The following is a 15,250-nucleotide window of genomic DNA, read 5'->3' as shown; positions in this document are numbered from 1 at the left end:
GTGGATAGTGCCGAAGGATGTTGTAGGGTACAGAGGGACATAGATAGGCTGCAGAGCTGGGCTGAGAGATGGCAAATGGAGTTTAATGCGGAAAAGTGTGAGGTGATTCACTTTGGAAGGAGTAACAGGAATGCAGAGTACTGGGCTAATGGGAAGATTCTTGGTAGTGTAGATGAACAGAGAGATCTTGGTGTCCAGGTACATAAATCCCTGAAAGTTGCTACCCAGGTTAATAGGGCTGTTAAGAAGGCATATGGTGTGTTAGCTTTTATTAGTAGGGGGATTGAGTTTCGGAGCCACGAGGTCATGCTGCAGCCGTACAAAACTCTGGTGAGGCCGCACCTGGAGTATTGCGTGCAGTTCTGGTCACTGCATTATAGGAAGGATGTGGAAGCTTTGGAAAGGGTGCAGAGGAGATTTACTAGGATGTTGCCTGGTATGGAGGGAAGGTCTTACGAGGAAAGGCTGAGGGACTTGAGGTTGTTTTCGTTGGAGAGAAGGAGGAGGAGAGGTGACTTAATAGAGACATATAAGATAATCAGTGGGTTAGATAGGGTGGATAGTGAGAGTCTTTTTCCTCGGATGGTGATGGCAAACACGAGGGGACATAGCTTTAAGTTGAGGGGTGATAGATATAGGACAGATGTTAGAGGTAGTTTCTTTACTCAGAGAGTAGTAGGGGCGTGGAACGCCCTGCCTGCAACAGTAGTAGACTCGCCAACTTTAAGGGCATTTAAGTGGTCATTGGATAGACATATGGATGAAAATGGAATAGTGTAGGTCAGATGGTTTCACAGGTCGGCGCAACATCGAGGGCCGAAGGGCCTGTACTGCGCTGTAATGTTCTAATTCTAATACCGTCCTTAATGACACCCTCCCCTCCAACCTTGCCACGGCCTGCCGGACTAGCTCCATTGACCCCGCCCAACTAACCTGAGGTCCAGGGCTCCAGTGCTGGTCCTGGTCCCATGCCTCCTGTAGTACCAGCAGTCACTACCACTCATGGTGGCATTGCCAGTACTACTGGGCTGCCAGCCATCTGATTGGCCGGCAGCTCTTGGACGTGGGTTCCCATCCTTAAATGGACGGGGACCCTGGCAGCGGGGGCAGTTAATTGGCTGCCCGCCGTGAACTTGGCCAGGGGGGGTCCACAACAGTGCTGGGGTGGGCTTGCCCCCTGCCTTCTGGCCCATTGCCGGGACCCCTGCCGTCAAGGTAAAATTCAGTCCAATTAGCAAAATTAGCGCATCATGGATACCCATTTAAGAGCAGCCTTCAAAAGGGAATTGGATAAATACTTGAAGAAGAAAAAAATTGCAGTGATATGGGGAGAGCAGGGGAGTGGGACAGGGGAGTGGAACTAACTGTATTACTCCTCGAAAGAGTTGGCACTGATCTGATGGGTTGAATAGCCTCCTGCTGTGCTAGCACTAGTCTACGATGCTATAACTGTTGAGGTGCAGCGGCAGCAGCTATTTATTTTTCTTTCAATTGTTTTCTCTTTTACTGACATCTGCCCCCTGACTTAGGTTAGAATACAATTGCATCAGGGACCTGACACATTCTTTGTGAGCGCCTAGTTAGTGAATGCCATCATGCTGGAATGTTGTGGGGGCATCACTGTTGAGCCTAATCATGTCCTGATCCAATGTCTGGACACTTGTATTTTCAAATAGGGGACACCGGAAAGCATTCCAGAACAGGAGTCCTGCCTGAATGTTTCCTTCAGACGGCCAATTGTAATGCTCTAATTGAGTTAAGCTGATTCAGCACAGACCGGGATTCGAATCAGCGACACTAATCATTTTGCACTAATATATCAGCATCGAAAATCAATTGATATTTATAGATATGAGTTCAGAATTCTTCTAATCAGTTAGAAACTCTTGAGCTTATTTGTTAATATGCTGAATCTTGTTTTTCAGGTGAAGATTTTTATTTTAACCCATTCCATTGGGAGTTTATTGGCAAGAACCTTACTGCCATGGCAGTCGAAGGAGTTGTGTACTTCCTTTTGAACCTCCTCTTCCAGCACCGCTTCTTCCTCAGCCACTTGTATGTACACACTTTTCTCCAGCTTTCAACATTTCCTTCCTCTTTCTCATATAGACGCAGCATGTTTTATCCACACTCACTCTTCATATCCTTTAATATTCCTCTTTTTTCAAGCAACTAATTTCCTTTTAAAAGAATTTATGAGTTCTGTTTCAATAACAATTTATAGTTGATAATTCCACATTCTGACCACCCTCCACATACAGAAATTATCTGTTACCTTTCCTTTCCTTTTTTTTTGTGATTATCTTAAATTTGTGCCCACTTGTTACCATTTCCCTGATCAATGGTAACAACTGTTTACTTAATCAGGATTCTTCATAATCCTGAAGACCTCTCTCAGGTCACTTTCTAACCTTCTCAACACTAATGAGAAAAGTCCTAACTTTTCAAGCCCTGTTTCATAACTGTAACTGCGCATTCACAGAGCATTCTAATGGATCTATGCTGTACCTTTACAGCCTCTTTTCTATCCTTCGTATAATGGAGTTATCAAAATGGAGGGATATTGATTAAGGGACTTTAACGCAGTACAGAAGGTGCAGCACTTTAGCAATAACAGAGAACAACCTCCCAAGGTGCTTCAGCGGCAGAATCAGAAAGAAAATAGACATTGAGCTAACAAAGGAAACATTGGGACGATCAGAGGTGGGTTTTAAGAGTCTTAAAGGAGGAGTGGGAAGTGAAGTAGTGGAAGTGTTTAGGAAGGAAATCTCAGAGCACAGAGCCTAGGCAGCTGAAGGCATGTCCAACAATGATGGGGCAAAGGAAGTGGGGGATACCCAAGAGGCCAGAGCTGGAGAAACTGGGTGGTTGTAGGACTGGGGGAGGTTACAGAGATAGGGAGAGAATAGGCTATGAAGGGATTTAATCATAAGGATGAGAAATTTAAATTGAGGTGAGGAGGAACCAGGAGACAATGTAAGTCAGCAAGCAAAGGGGTAAAGGGTGAGTGGGATTTCATGCAGGACCGAATGTGGAAACCTATGGGGTAAAATTGGTCTTCACCTGTAGCACAAAACTGGCTTCGATTGAGATAGAGAAAATCAGGAGCAATGCAAAACATGCTGCTGATTTTCTAGGAGTCTGTTTTTTACTATTGGTCCCCTTATTACTCTATTTAATTTTAAGTGTAAACTTTGAAACAGCTGTGTGCCTTCATTGTCTTGACAACTAAGCACAGACTGAAAAGTTGACAGTATCAACATTCATGTCTTCTTCTGAAGTGGTCCACCTATTCTCAGTTTAGTAAAACGTCACAGATGCTCCTTCACGATTGGTTCACTGGTGAATTAATCCAGCAGTTGATGGAATCTCCAGACTAGAGGGCTCATTTTACAAGCGCACACTGGTGGCATAAGCTCCACCACCAGCCGCAGATGTCACAAAATCACAGGCACATGCCCAACGATTCTCAGCCCATTCAAATTTGAATCAGTCTTTAGCTGTTGTATCAGCACCTATGTTGAATGTCGTCTTGTTTGATACAGGCCGTCAAGTCCCAGCAACTTGCCTGCCATTGAAGAAGATGACGACGTAGCTAAGGAACGTGAAAGAATTCGGGGTACAAACAAGCATGACATTCTGAAAATAAAGGAACTGACCAAGGTGAGTGGAACCTGACCAGTCTGTTAATGTGTATGTATGCGAGATGTGTTAATATATTGAACTTAGGATGAATTCTGTTCCCACAGTATTACGCAGGGAGAACGAGGCCAGCTGTTGATAGAATCAGTGTAGGTGTTCGGCCAGGAGAGGTATGTTTCATCCTTCAAAAATATATGTAGGCAACCATATAAAATCTACCTGCACTGGTAACCTCAGTAGACATGTTTGATTAAATAAACAGGATAATAAAGTTGCCTATTATCTTAAACATGAACTTTTCTTCTGTACTGTAGTGCTTTGGGCTTCTGGGTGTTAATGGTGCTGGAAAGACAACTACTTTCAAAATGCTGACAGGTGACATAGATCCCACCTCTGGTGAAGCTTCGATAGCGGGCCACAGGTATACTGCAGTGGTGGTTGAGCTACATTCCTGCACATTTATTGGTATCATTAGAAAGTAAATGTAGATATTTTACAACTAAGTCCATCTGAAAATGTGTCCTCATTTTTTTTTGAGTTGTTTGGTAGGAATGTAACAATTGAAAACAATGCACCTTCTTTGATAATTATGCTTTGTCCTAAAACTCAGTTCCTTTGTTTTCTGAATTTTCCCCAGTGTTCTCACCCATATTGATGATGTCCACCAGAATATGGGATACTGCCCTCAGTTTGATGCTATCGATGACCTGCTCACGGGCCGTGAACACCTTTTACTCTACGCACGGCTACGTGGAGTTCCAGAAGATGAGATTGACCGGGTAATTTCGCCAATGATTATTATCTTGCAACTTATAGAACAGGTGTGATTGAGACCAGCATAGAAGGAGAAGGGAAGGCTTTTTATAATGTGTTACCCCACTTTGAATTAAATAAACCTCAATGCCTGTGATCGCTAAGTGCTGAGAAGGATAAAGATCTTAAATAAATGTTCCATTTTGTACTAATAGCACTGTCCGGCAGCAACAATACAGAGTATAGAACTAGCCAAGATTCTCGACAGCATGACACAAGTATAACCTGTGAACTCTCCTCATTTCAGTATTCATTTATAAATATATCTAAAGAAACATTTTAAAACAACAACTTGCATTTACATAGCACCTCTAACATCGTAAAACATCCCAAGGTGCTTCACAAGAGCGTTATCAAACAAAATTTGACACCGGACCAGATAAATTCTTAGGATAGATGGCCAAAGTGTGGTAAAAGAGGTACATGTTAAGGACCCTCTTAAAGGAGGAGAGGTAAAGAGGCAGAGAGGTTTAGGGCAGCTTTCCAGAGCTCAGAGCCTAGGCAACTGAAAGCATGGCCGCCAGTGGCAGAACAATTAAAATAAGGGATGCATAAGAGGCTAGAATTAGAGGAGGGCAGAAATCTTGGAGGGTTGTTGGGCTGGAGGAGGTTACAGAGAAAGGGAGGGGTGTGGCCATGAAGGGGTTTGAAATTCTGTCTCAAAATTTAAATTAGGTAATTCAAAGTAAATGAAAGTGGTATTTTATGCTTTTTAAGTAATTTTGACAAAATCTGGCAGTTCCATATTAAAATTCAATGTTAAAAAGTTCAAAACCCTTAAACATCATTGCCAAAATAATGCCTTGTTTCTTCAAATCACCTATACACCCAGAGCATGGTGTGAACTAGACAGACACAGCTTAGATTCCAGTCACAGCATCATCAGTGACACTGTCGAGAGGTGTGAAAGCAACATAAATCTGAATATAAATATATATGTATTATCCATATATTCTGGATTCCTAAGTGTTAAACTTCAAAAGTTTTATCCAGAAATACATTACATTTACAATGTTCAAGGTTTGTCTTTTGGACCTTAAATTGAAAATTACTTTCATTCTTAGGCCTGCAGAAATTATTTTTTTGTAGTCATAGAATATTCTAGACAAGCATTTGTGGCCTCCCCACACTGCCTTAATCCCAAGGCCTAAATAATCCCCACAAACCAAGACTATACAAGTTGCCTCAATTCGTGATCTATGTTGCTCCCAGTGTATTCAGCAAACATAGTCACCCAAGAAACCTGGATCTGCCAATGTAACTCCTGCTTCATAAAATATATAGGTGAGTGTACATTTTTGAAAATTTCATAAAAGAGAATATTACAGACTAAGAAATAAACTTTGGATATGTGGCTTTATTCTTTATCTTCGGCATTGGAGAGTCACTGGACATCATTTCTGCATTCTCTTGTTGAGGCTTATTATAACATTGATGCACCATTGCCAAAACAAATATAGATTGTATATATACAGCATCATTAATGTGGTAAAAAGTCCCAAGGCACTTACTGAATTTAGTTTCACCACACACACAAACTTGTTGGGCACTAGCAGATTAGAGGTAACATTCACTGCCCAGAATACGAACAAATGGTGACCTTTAGACCAATGAATGTTCAAGCCTACAAACTCCTGGGTATTCCCCTGACTGTGCCATTGATGTGTAAAGTACTACATTTCTGTTGATCCTACTTGCAGGTTGCCGACTGGGGGATTGAAAAGCTGAATCTTACCGAGTATGCTAATCAGACAGCTGGCACCTACAGCGGAGGGAACAAGCGCAAACTCTCCACAGCCATCGCCCTCATCGGCTGCCCTCCAGTTGTGTTGCTGGTAGGTGGTGCTGTGCTTCTTTACTCCCATCCCAGCAGCATCTCAGAACTGGCTCAAGAATGACATAGTACCTGAACACTCAGGAGGAATTACAAGCTACTGCGCTAAACATGAGGTCAGGACGTCCCTCTTGGAGTAGTCATGTATGTCAAAGATTGAAATTGCACAGTGCCATTTCAGTAACTAACATGAAGGAGATTGATAGCATAAATAGGAAGAAACTGTTTCCACTGGTAGGAGGGTCGGTAAGCAGAGGACACGGATTTAAGGTGATAGGCAAAAGAACCAAATGGGAAATGAAGAGAATTAAAGCCTGAAAGGGTGGTGGAAGCAGATTCAATAGTAACCTTCAAAAGGAAATTGGATAGATACTTGAAAAGGAAACATTTGCGTGGCTATGAGGAAAAAGGAGGGGAGTGGGACTAATTGGATGGCTCTTTGAAAGAGATAGCACAGGCACGATGGACTGAATGGCCTCCTTCTGTGCTGTAAATTCTACATTCATGTTAATTTCCTTTCTCTGCAATTTTAACAAAGGCTCTAACTCATTTATTCTGAACAAGTTAACGCTCTCAGCTTTGTAGTGAACAGAGGAATTCTACATTTGTTATAATCAACCACCATGATTCCAACCCAATTATTCTGTAGTTCGTAGAGAAGGAATAATTCATTTCGTACCGCACCATGCCTCAGTATATTGAGCACTATATGTGACTTCAGACCCACAGAAATGTGGCTGACTTTTAACTGTCCTCTGGAATAGCCTGGCAAGCCGCTCAGTTGTATCAAACTGCTATGAAAAAGAAGAAAACCAGATGGACCACTTGGCATCTACCTAGACACGAGAAACGAAAATGGCACACCCTGCCCTGTTGACCCTGCAAAATCCTCACTAATACTGGGCACTTGTACCAAAATTAGGAGAGCTGACCCACAGAGGAGGCAAACAACAGCTTGACATAGTCATCCTGACCTAATCATATCTTACAACAAATGGCCCAGACTCCTCCATCACCATAATAAAAGCAAAATACTGCAGATGCTGGCAAACGCCGGACTGAACATTGAGTTCAATAATTTCAGAGCATGACGGGCCACCCCCTTTTTATTTTTATTTTGAGTTATTTTTCTTTTTTCTTTTTCGTATTTTTTATGTGTTTATTTTATTTTAGTTTGTTTCTACTGTGCCTACTCACTGTTTTTTTCATGTTTGTGCTTGGGGCCAAGGCTGTTCATTTTTCTGTCCATTAACACCCTCTCTGCACTAACACTTTGTCTTTCAGCACACCATTAACATACCGTTTGCCTTTGCTCCATGACCTTCTGGTCAGTTATTCTCTGTGACCTTGTCCTATCAACACCTCTTTTGTTATCTCTTGTCCCACCCCAGCTTTTACTTGCTTAAAACCTTTCACATTTCTAATATCTGCCAGTTCTGATGAAGGGTCACTGACCTGAAACGTTAACTCTGCTTCTGTCTCCACAGATGCTGCCAGACCTGTTGGGTATTTCCAGCATTTCTTGTTTGTGTCCTCCATCACCATCCCTGGCTATGTCCTGTCCTACTAGCAGGACAGACCCACCAGAGGTGGCGGCACAGTGGTATATAGATGGGAGGGAGTTTCCCTGGGAGTCCTCACCATTGACTCTGGACTCCATGAAGTCTCATGGCATCAGACATGGGCAATTATTACCACATACCACCCTCCCTCAGGTGATGAAACAGTACTCCTCCGTGTTGAACACTATTTGAAAGAAGAACTGAAGGTAACAAGGGTACATACTGTGCTCTGGGTGGAGGACTTCAATGGTCACCATCAAGAATGGCTCAGTAGCACCACTACTGACCAAGCTGGCCTAGTCCTGAGGGCACATCTGCCAGACTGGGCATGTGGTAGGTGATGAGGGAACCAACAAAAGACCTACTTGACCTCACCCTCACCAATCTACCTGCTGTAGATGCATCTGTTCATGACAGTATTGGTAGAAGTGACAACCACAAAATCCTTCTGAAAACGAAGTCCCGCCTTCACACTGAGGATGCCGTCCATCGTGTTATGTGGCACTACCACCGTGCTAGGTGGGATAGACTCAGAACAGATCTAGCAGCTCAAAACTGAGCATCCATGAGGCACTGTGGGCCATCAGCAGCAGCAGAATTGTATTCAACCACAATCTGTAGCCTCGGCCTGCCATATCCCACACTCTGCCATTACCATCAAGCCAGGAGACCAACCCTGGTTCAAAGAGGACTGCAGTAGAGCATGCTAGGAGTAGCACCAGGCTTACCTAAAACTGATTCTGATGAAGGGCCACTGACCTGAAACATCAACTCTGCTTCTCTCTCCACAGATGCTGCCAGACCTGCTGAGTATTTCCAGCATTTCTTGTTTTTATTTTACCTAAAACTGAGGTGCCAACCTGGTGAAGCTACAACACAAGACTACATGCATGCTAAACAGCAGAAGCAGCATGCAATAAACAAAGCTAAGTGATCCAGTGGATCAGATCAAAGTTCTGCAGTCCTGTCGCATCCAGTCCTTAATGTGGTGGACAACGAAACAACTAACCTGAGGATGAGGCTCTACAAATATCCCCATCCTCAACGATGGGGAGCCCAGCACATCAGTGCAAAAGACAAGGCTGAAGCATTTGCATCCATCTTCAGCCAGAAGTGCCGAGTGGATGATCAATCTCAACCTCCTCCTGAGGTCCCCAACATCACAGATGCCAGTCTTCAGCCAATTTGATTCACTCCACATGATATCAAGAAAAGGCTGATCTCAGTGAATGCAGCAAAGGCTACAACATCCCAGCTGTAGTACTGAAGACTTGCGCTGCAGAACTAGCCACTCCCATAGCCAAGCTGTTCCAGTACAGCTACAACACTAGCATCTACTCAACAATGTGGAAAATTGCCCAAGTATGTCCTTTACACAAAAAACAGAACAAATCCAATCTGACCAATTACTGCCCCATCAGTCTACACTCAATCATTAGCAAAGTGATGGAAGGTGTTGTGTACAGTGCTATCAAGCGGCACTTGCTTAGCAATACCCTGCTCAATTTGCATTCCGCCTGGGCACTCTGCTTGAGAGCTCATTACAGCCTTGATCCAAAAATGAACAAAATAGCTGAATTCAAGAGGTGGGGTGAGAGTGACTGCCCTTGACATCAAGGCAGCATTTGAACAAGTATTGCATCAAGGAGCCCTAGCAAAACTGGAGTCTGTGGGAACTGGGGGGAAAACTCTTCACTGGTTGGAGTCATACCTAGCACAACGGAAGATGGTTGTAGACATTGTTGCAGGAGTTCCGCAAAGTAGTGTCTTAGGCCCAACCATCTTCAACTGCTTCATCAATGGCCTTTCCTCCATTATAAGGTCAGAAGTGGAGATATTCGTTTATGATTGCATAGTGTTCAATACCATTTGCAATTCCTCAGATTCAGAAACATGCATGCAGCAAGACCTGGACAACATTCAATTTGGGTTGATAAGTAGCAAGTAGCAATTATGCCACGCAAGTGTCAGCCAATGACCATCTCCAGCAACAGAGAGTCTAAACATTACCCCTTGGCATTCAGGCATTGCCAACACTGCATCCCCCACCATCAAAATCTTGATTACCATTGACCAGAAACTAGATCTGCCATACAAGAGCAGGTCAGAGGCTGGGAATTCTGCAATGAGTAACTCACCTCCTGACTCCCTAAAGCCTGTTCATCATCTACAAGGCATAAGTCAGGAGTGTGATGGAATACTCTCCACTTGCTTGGATGAGTGCAGCTCCAACAACACTCAGGAAGCTCGACACCATCCAGAACAAAGCAGTCCGCTTGATCAGCACCCCATCCACCAACTTCAACATTCACTCCCTTCACCACTAGCACACAGTGGAAACAGTGTGTATCATCTACAAAATTCACTGCAGCAACTCACCAAGGCTCCTTTGACAGCACCTTCCAAACCTGCGACCTCTACCACCTAGAAGGACAAGGGCAGTAGATACATGGGAACGTCACAACGTGCAAGTTCCCCTTCAAGTCACACATCATCCTGACTTGGAACTATATTGCCGTTCCTTCACTGTCGCTGGATCAAAATTCTGGAACTCCCTCCCTAGCAGAACTGTAGGTTTACCTACCTCACACAGACTGCAGCGGTTCAAGAAGGCGGCTCACCACCACCTTCTCAGGAGCAAAGGAGCAATTAGAGGTAGGCAACAAACACTGGCCTTGCCAGCGATGCTCACATCCCATGAACAACCGAAAAGAAAACACAGTACCATCATTATCGCTAAGGTACTATCCTCTAATTCTCTGCCTAATGCCATTCTAGGTGCACCATCACTACAAGGATGGCAGCAGTTCATGGAAAAAGCTCACTACTAACACCTTCTCAGAGCAAATAGGGATGGATAACAAATGTGGCCTTGCCAACATCAGCCACATCCTATGAAAAAACGAATAAAAACTTCCTCACTTGCAAAAGCAAGTTAATTTTATATTATCAGCCATGTGTTTGAAAAAAATTGACAGTTATAACAACATAACAATGATCCTGGTGTTCGTGTATTCTATGTTAATCTGATAATCATTAAATGATTCACCGTTACCTGTAACATGGTTAATGTGCATGTTTCTAAGATGTTGCTTTGTTCTGTTAGGATGAACCAACTACAGGGATGGATCCAAAGTCTCGCCGGTTTCTCTGGAATTGTCTCCTCAGTGTTATCCGAGAAGGACGAGCTGTAGTGTTGACCTCACACAGGTGATTGAGCACTTTTGTGATCTTTTGTTAAACTTAAATAAATTCCTTGCATTAGGCGCCCAGAAGTGACTCTTTTTTGTGCTCACTTACAGCATGGAAGAATGTGAAGCTCTCTGCACAAGACTGGCCATCATGGTGAATGGACAGTTCAAGTGTCTGGGTACCATACAGCACCTGAAATACAAGTAGGTCGAAATTCATTACCATCTTTCCCAGTTGTACTGCTACCTGGCAGAATTTACATGTTACAATATGGGTTTCGACAGGACAGAAGTGCTTAGTGCAAACTTGGACACAAGCCGCTCCTTTGAAATGTCGCTTACAGACCCTTCAAACTCTTACACCTGAGCCCTGGAGAGGAAAATCCGCCCCTGTGGCTTGAAGCAATGAATGTTGTTAAACTCTTCCTTATTTTTGGCAGCTTCCAGAAAAGCATCTGTGCAGCTCCAGTACTTTATAATCATTTGTAGAGGAGGGTGAATGGTATTAGAGTAATGCTATTATAATCTGATGCATACTTGACCCATTTCACAAGATCACCAGATAAATATGGATAAGGAAGGTCACTCAGTCCGTACTAGCTCATCAGTCTTAATTTGGAGCTGGAAAGACTGGCTGTTTACTTGTTATGAATTATTAGACCATGTCCTTTCCTTAATGAGTTGCATGTCACTCATTGATCAATTGAATATTATACAGTGGGAAGGTGACTCATCTCTCATTCATCAGGTTTGGCGACGGCTACATGGTGACTTTGAAGATTAAAGGGACTCAGCCTGGAGGTTCACCTGACCTGAATCCAGCTGAAGCATTCTTCAAGACCAACTTCCCTGATAGCTTACAACTAGAGAAGCATCACAACATGATCCAGTATCGGCTGTCTTCATCATCATTATCCAAAATCTTTCACTTACTGATCTCCGATAAAGAGCGGCTGAAAGTAGAAGAATACTCGGTTTCACAAACAACTTTAGACCAGGTAACGGAAACATATGTAAAGTATTCCTCTTGTTGTATACTCCCATTGACACTTGATGTCTTTTTGTTCTTTCAAGCTTTCTCACGGTAATGATTTTCTGATTAGGCCCCCCTTCTTTCCATGAGATCCAATGAGCAGCTCCCAATTCACTGCCAACATCCAAGAACGCCTTGTTATTCCAACTGACCCTCTTCTTCCACTAACCACTGCATCCTGTTTCAGGACAGCAATGTCAGCACACTGCTGTCTCTTTGACTATCTGACTGGAAGAGGAGGTGCATTGGGCTTCCCTTGTACACATAGAGCCAACAAACAGCAAACATGTGTTACCAGCAACCTGTGTTCACACACCTAAAACCAGCTCCCGTATCCCGACAGCAGATTGACTGTCTCACATTGTCATGGGTCTGTGATACTGTCAGCTCCTGAACCTGGTGTTGCTTACACTGTGAAGTACAGTTGGGGTCGTGGGAGGGAAACTTATGTGTCTGTAATCAGCTGCACTCTTTTAGTATAAAGGTTTCTTTATCCAAACTGACACTGACCTTCCTATTCCAAGAGCCCCAATTTTGTTAACCAGCCTTTTATGTGGTACTTTGCCAAATGCTTTCCTAAAATCTAAGCAGACAACATCCCATGTATTCCCTTCATCAACTTACTCAGTTACTGCATCAAAAAATTCAATTAGATTAATCAAGCATGATTGGCCTTTCACAAATCCATTCTGGCTATCCTCAATTAACTCAAACCTCTCCTAGTGCCTGTTGATTTTGTCACTGATTATTGTTTCTAAAACCTTATCCATTACTGATTTTAAACTGACCGGCCTGTAGTTACTCGGAATGTCCTTACACCCTTTCTTGAATAAGGGTGTCACATTTACCACTCTCCAATCCTCTGGCACCTCCCCTGTATCTAGGAAAGATTGGAAGATTATGGGAAGACCTTCCGCTATCTCCATCCCCACTTCCTTTAGCAACCTTGGATGCAAGCCATCTGGACCAGGCGATTTATCCACTCTAAACATAGCTGGCCTTTCCAGTACCTCCTGCCTCTCAGCTTTCACCCCATCCATTACCTCTACCATCTCCGCTTCTACTGATACTTTGTCAGCATCCTCTTTCTTAGTAAACACCAATACAAAGTATTCATTAAGTATTTTAGCCTTGCCTTATCCTTCTAAGCATGTATGACCCTCATTTTCCCTAAAAGGTCCCACCCCGCCTCTTACTATTCACGTATTATTGTTGGCAAATGTTACACTGCTTTTCAAGAAAGGAGGTAGAGAGAAAACCGAGAACTACAGGCCAGTTAGCCTAACATCAGTCATTGGGAAGATGCTGAATACTATTATTGAAGAATTCTGAACAATGCACTTGGAAAAGCACAGTATGATTAGAACAAGTCAACATGGGAAAGGGAAATCCTGTTTGACAAATATATTAGAGTTTTTTGAGGATGTAACTAGTAGGGGAACCAGTAGATGTAGTATACCTGGATTTCCAAAAGGCATTCGATAAGGTGCCACATAAAAGATTAATAGGCAAGATAAGGGCTCATGGTGTTGGGGGTAATATATTAGCATCGATAGAGGATTGGTTAACAGACTGGAAGCAGAGAGTGATCCTAAATGGGGTATTTTTAAGTTGGCAGGCAGTGAATAGTGGGGTGCTGCAAGGATCAGTGCTGGGGCCTCAGCTATTTACAAACTGTATTAATGACTTGGATGAAGAGACAGAGAGTAATGTATCGAAGTTTGCTGTTGATACAAAGCTCGGTGGAAAGGTAAGCTGTGGGGAGGACGTAGAGAGGCTACAAAGAGATATTGACGTTAAGTGAGTGGGCAACAAGATGGCAAAATGGAGTATAATGTAGGGAAGTGTGAAGTTGTTCACTTTGGTTGTAAAAATAGAAAAGCAGAATACTTTTTAAAAGGTGTGAAACTGGTAAGTGCTGATTTACAGAGAGACTGGTGCGTACTCATACAAGGATTGCACAAAGTTAACATGCAGGTGCAGCAGGCTATTAGGAAGACAAATGGCATGTTGGCCTTTATTGCAAGGGAATTGGAGTACAGGAATAAAGAAGTCTTCCTAAAATTGTACAGGGCTTTGGTGAGACCGCACTTGGAATACTGTGTGCAGTTTTGGTCTTCACGTTTAAGAAAGGATATACTTGCACTGGAGACAGTACAGCGAAGATTTACTAAATTGGTTCCTGGGATGAGAGGGTTATCCTATGATGAGAGGCTGAGTAAATTGAGCCTATATTCTCTGGAGTTTAGAAGAATGAGAGGCGATTTAATTGAGACACACAGGATTCTGAAAGGGCTTGATAAGGTAGAAGCTGAGAGATTGTTTCCGCTGGTCGGGGAATTTACAACACGGGGACACAGTCTCAGGATAAGGAGCCAATCATTCAGCTCTGAGATGAGGAGAAATTACCACACTCAAAGGGTTGTGAATTTTTGGAATTCTCTACCTCACAGGGTTGTGGATGCTCCATCGTTGAATACATTTAAGGCTGGGATAGATAGATTTTTAGTCTCGCAGGGAATCAAGGGATATGGGGAGTGGCCAGGAAAGTGGAATTGAAGCCCAAGATCAGCCATGATTGTATTGAATGGCAGAGTAGGCTCGATGGGCCAAATGATCTACTTCTGCAATAATATAAAAGCACAATACTGCAGATGCTGGAAATCTGAAATAAAAACAAGAAATGCTGGAAATACTCAGCAGGTCTGGCAGCACCTGTGGAGAGAGAAGCAGAGTTAACGTTTCAGGTCAGTGTCCCTTCTTCGGAACTGGCAAATATTAGAAATGTAAAAGGTTATAAGCAAGTAAAGCGGGGGTGGGGCAAGAGATAACAAAGGAGAAGGTGTAGATTGGACAAGGTCAGAGAATAGCTGACCAGAAGGTCGTGGAGCAAAGGCAAACAATATGTTAATGGTGTGTTGAAAGACAAAGCATTAGTACAGATAGGGTGTTAACAGACTGAAAATTGAACAGCCGCAAGTACAAACATGAAAAAAACAGTGGGTAAGCAAACTGAACAAACTAAAATGAAATAAAATAAAATAAACACAACAAAAAAGAAAAAAGGAAAAAGAAAAAAAATAACTAAAATAAAAGTAAAATGGGGGGCCCGTCATGCTCTGAAATTATTGAACTCAACATTCAGTCCGGCAGGCTGTAGTGTGCCAAATCGGTA

The 15,250-nt window shown here is 43.0% G+C and overlaps 1 protein-coding gene across 1 annotated transcript in view; it reads left to right on the top strand.

Annotated features, from left to right (window-relative positions):
• Window positions 1–15,250, top strand: part of abca4b (ATP-binding cassette, sub-family A (ABC1), member 4b) — a 158,970-nt gene that overhangs the window by 128,575 nt on the left and 15,145 nt on the right. Inside the window, exons 41-49 of the mRNA XM_068036820.1 lie at window positions 1,926–2,055; window positions 3,546–3,663; window positions 3,750–3,812; window positions 3,957–4,063; window positions 4,280–4,421; window positions 6,156–6,290; window positions 10,958–11,061; window positions 11,154–11,246; window positions 11,791–12,040. Coding sequence (XP_067892921.1) covers window positions 1,926–2,055; window positions 3,546–3,663; window positions 3,750–3,812; window positions 3,957–4,063; window positions 4,280–4,421; window positions 6,156–6,290; window positions 10,958–11,061; window positions 11,154–11,246; window positions 11,791–12,040 — 1,142 coding nt within the window. The remainder of the gene's footprint in view (window positions 1–1,925; window positions 2,056–3,545; window positions 3,664–3,749; window positions 3,813–3,956; window positions 4,064–4,279; window positions 4,422–6,155; window positions 6,291–10,957; window positions 11,062–11,153; window positions 11,247–11,790; window positions 12,041–15,250) is intronic.

This window comes from Heterodontus francisci, chromosome 8 (genome assembly GCF_036365525.1).
Source record: "Heterodontus francisci isolate sHetFra1 chromosome 8, sHetFra1.hap1, whole genome shotgun sequence".
NCBI classification, from domain to species: domain Eukaryota; kingdom Metazoa; phylum Chordata; class Chondrichthyes; order Heterodontiformes; family Heterodontidae; genus Heterodontus; species Heterodontus francisci.
The sequence above is the reverse complement of the archived record's forward strand: the minus strand, read 5'-3'. Positions and strand labels throughout refer to the sequence as shown.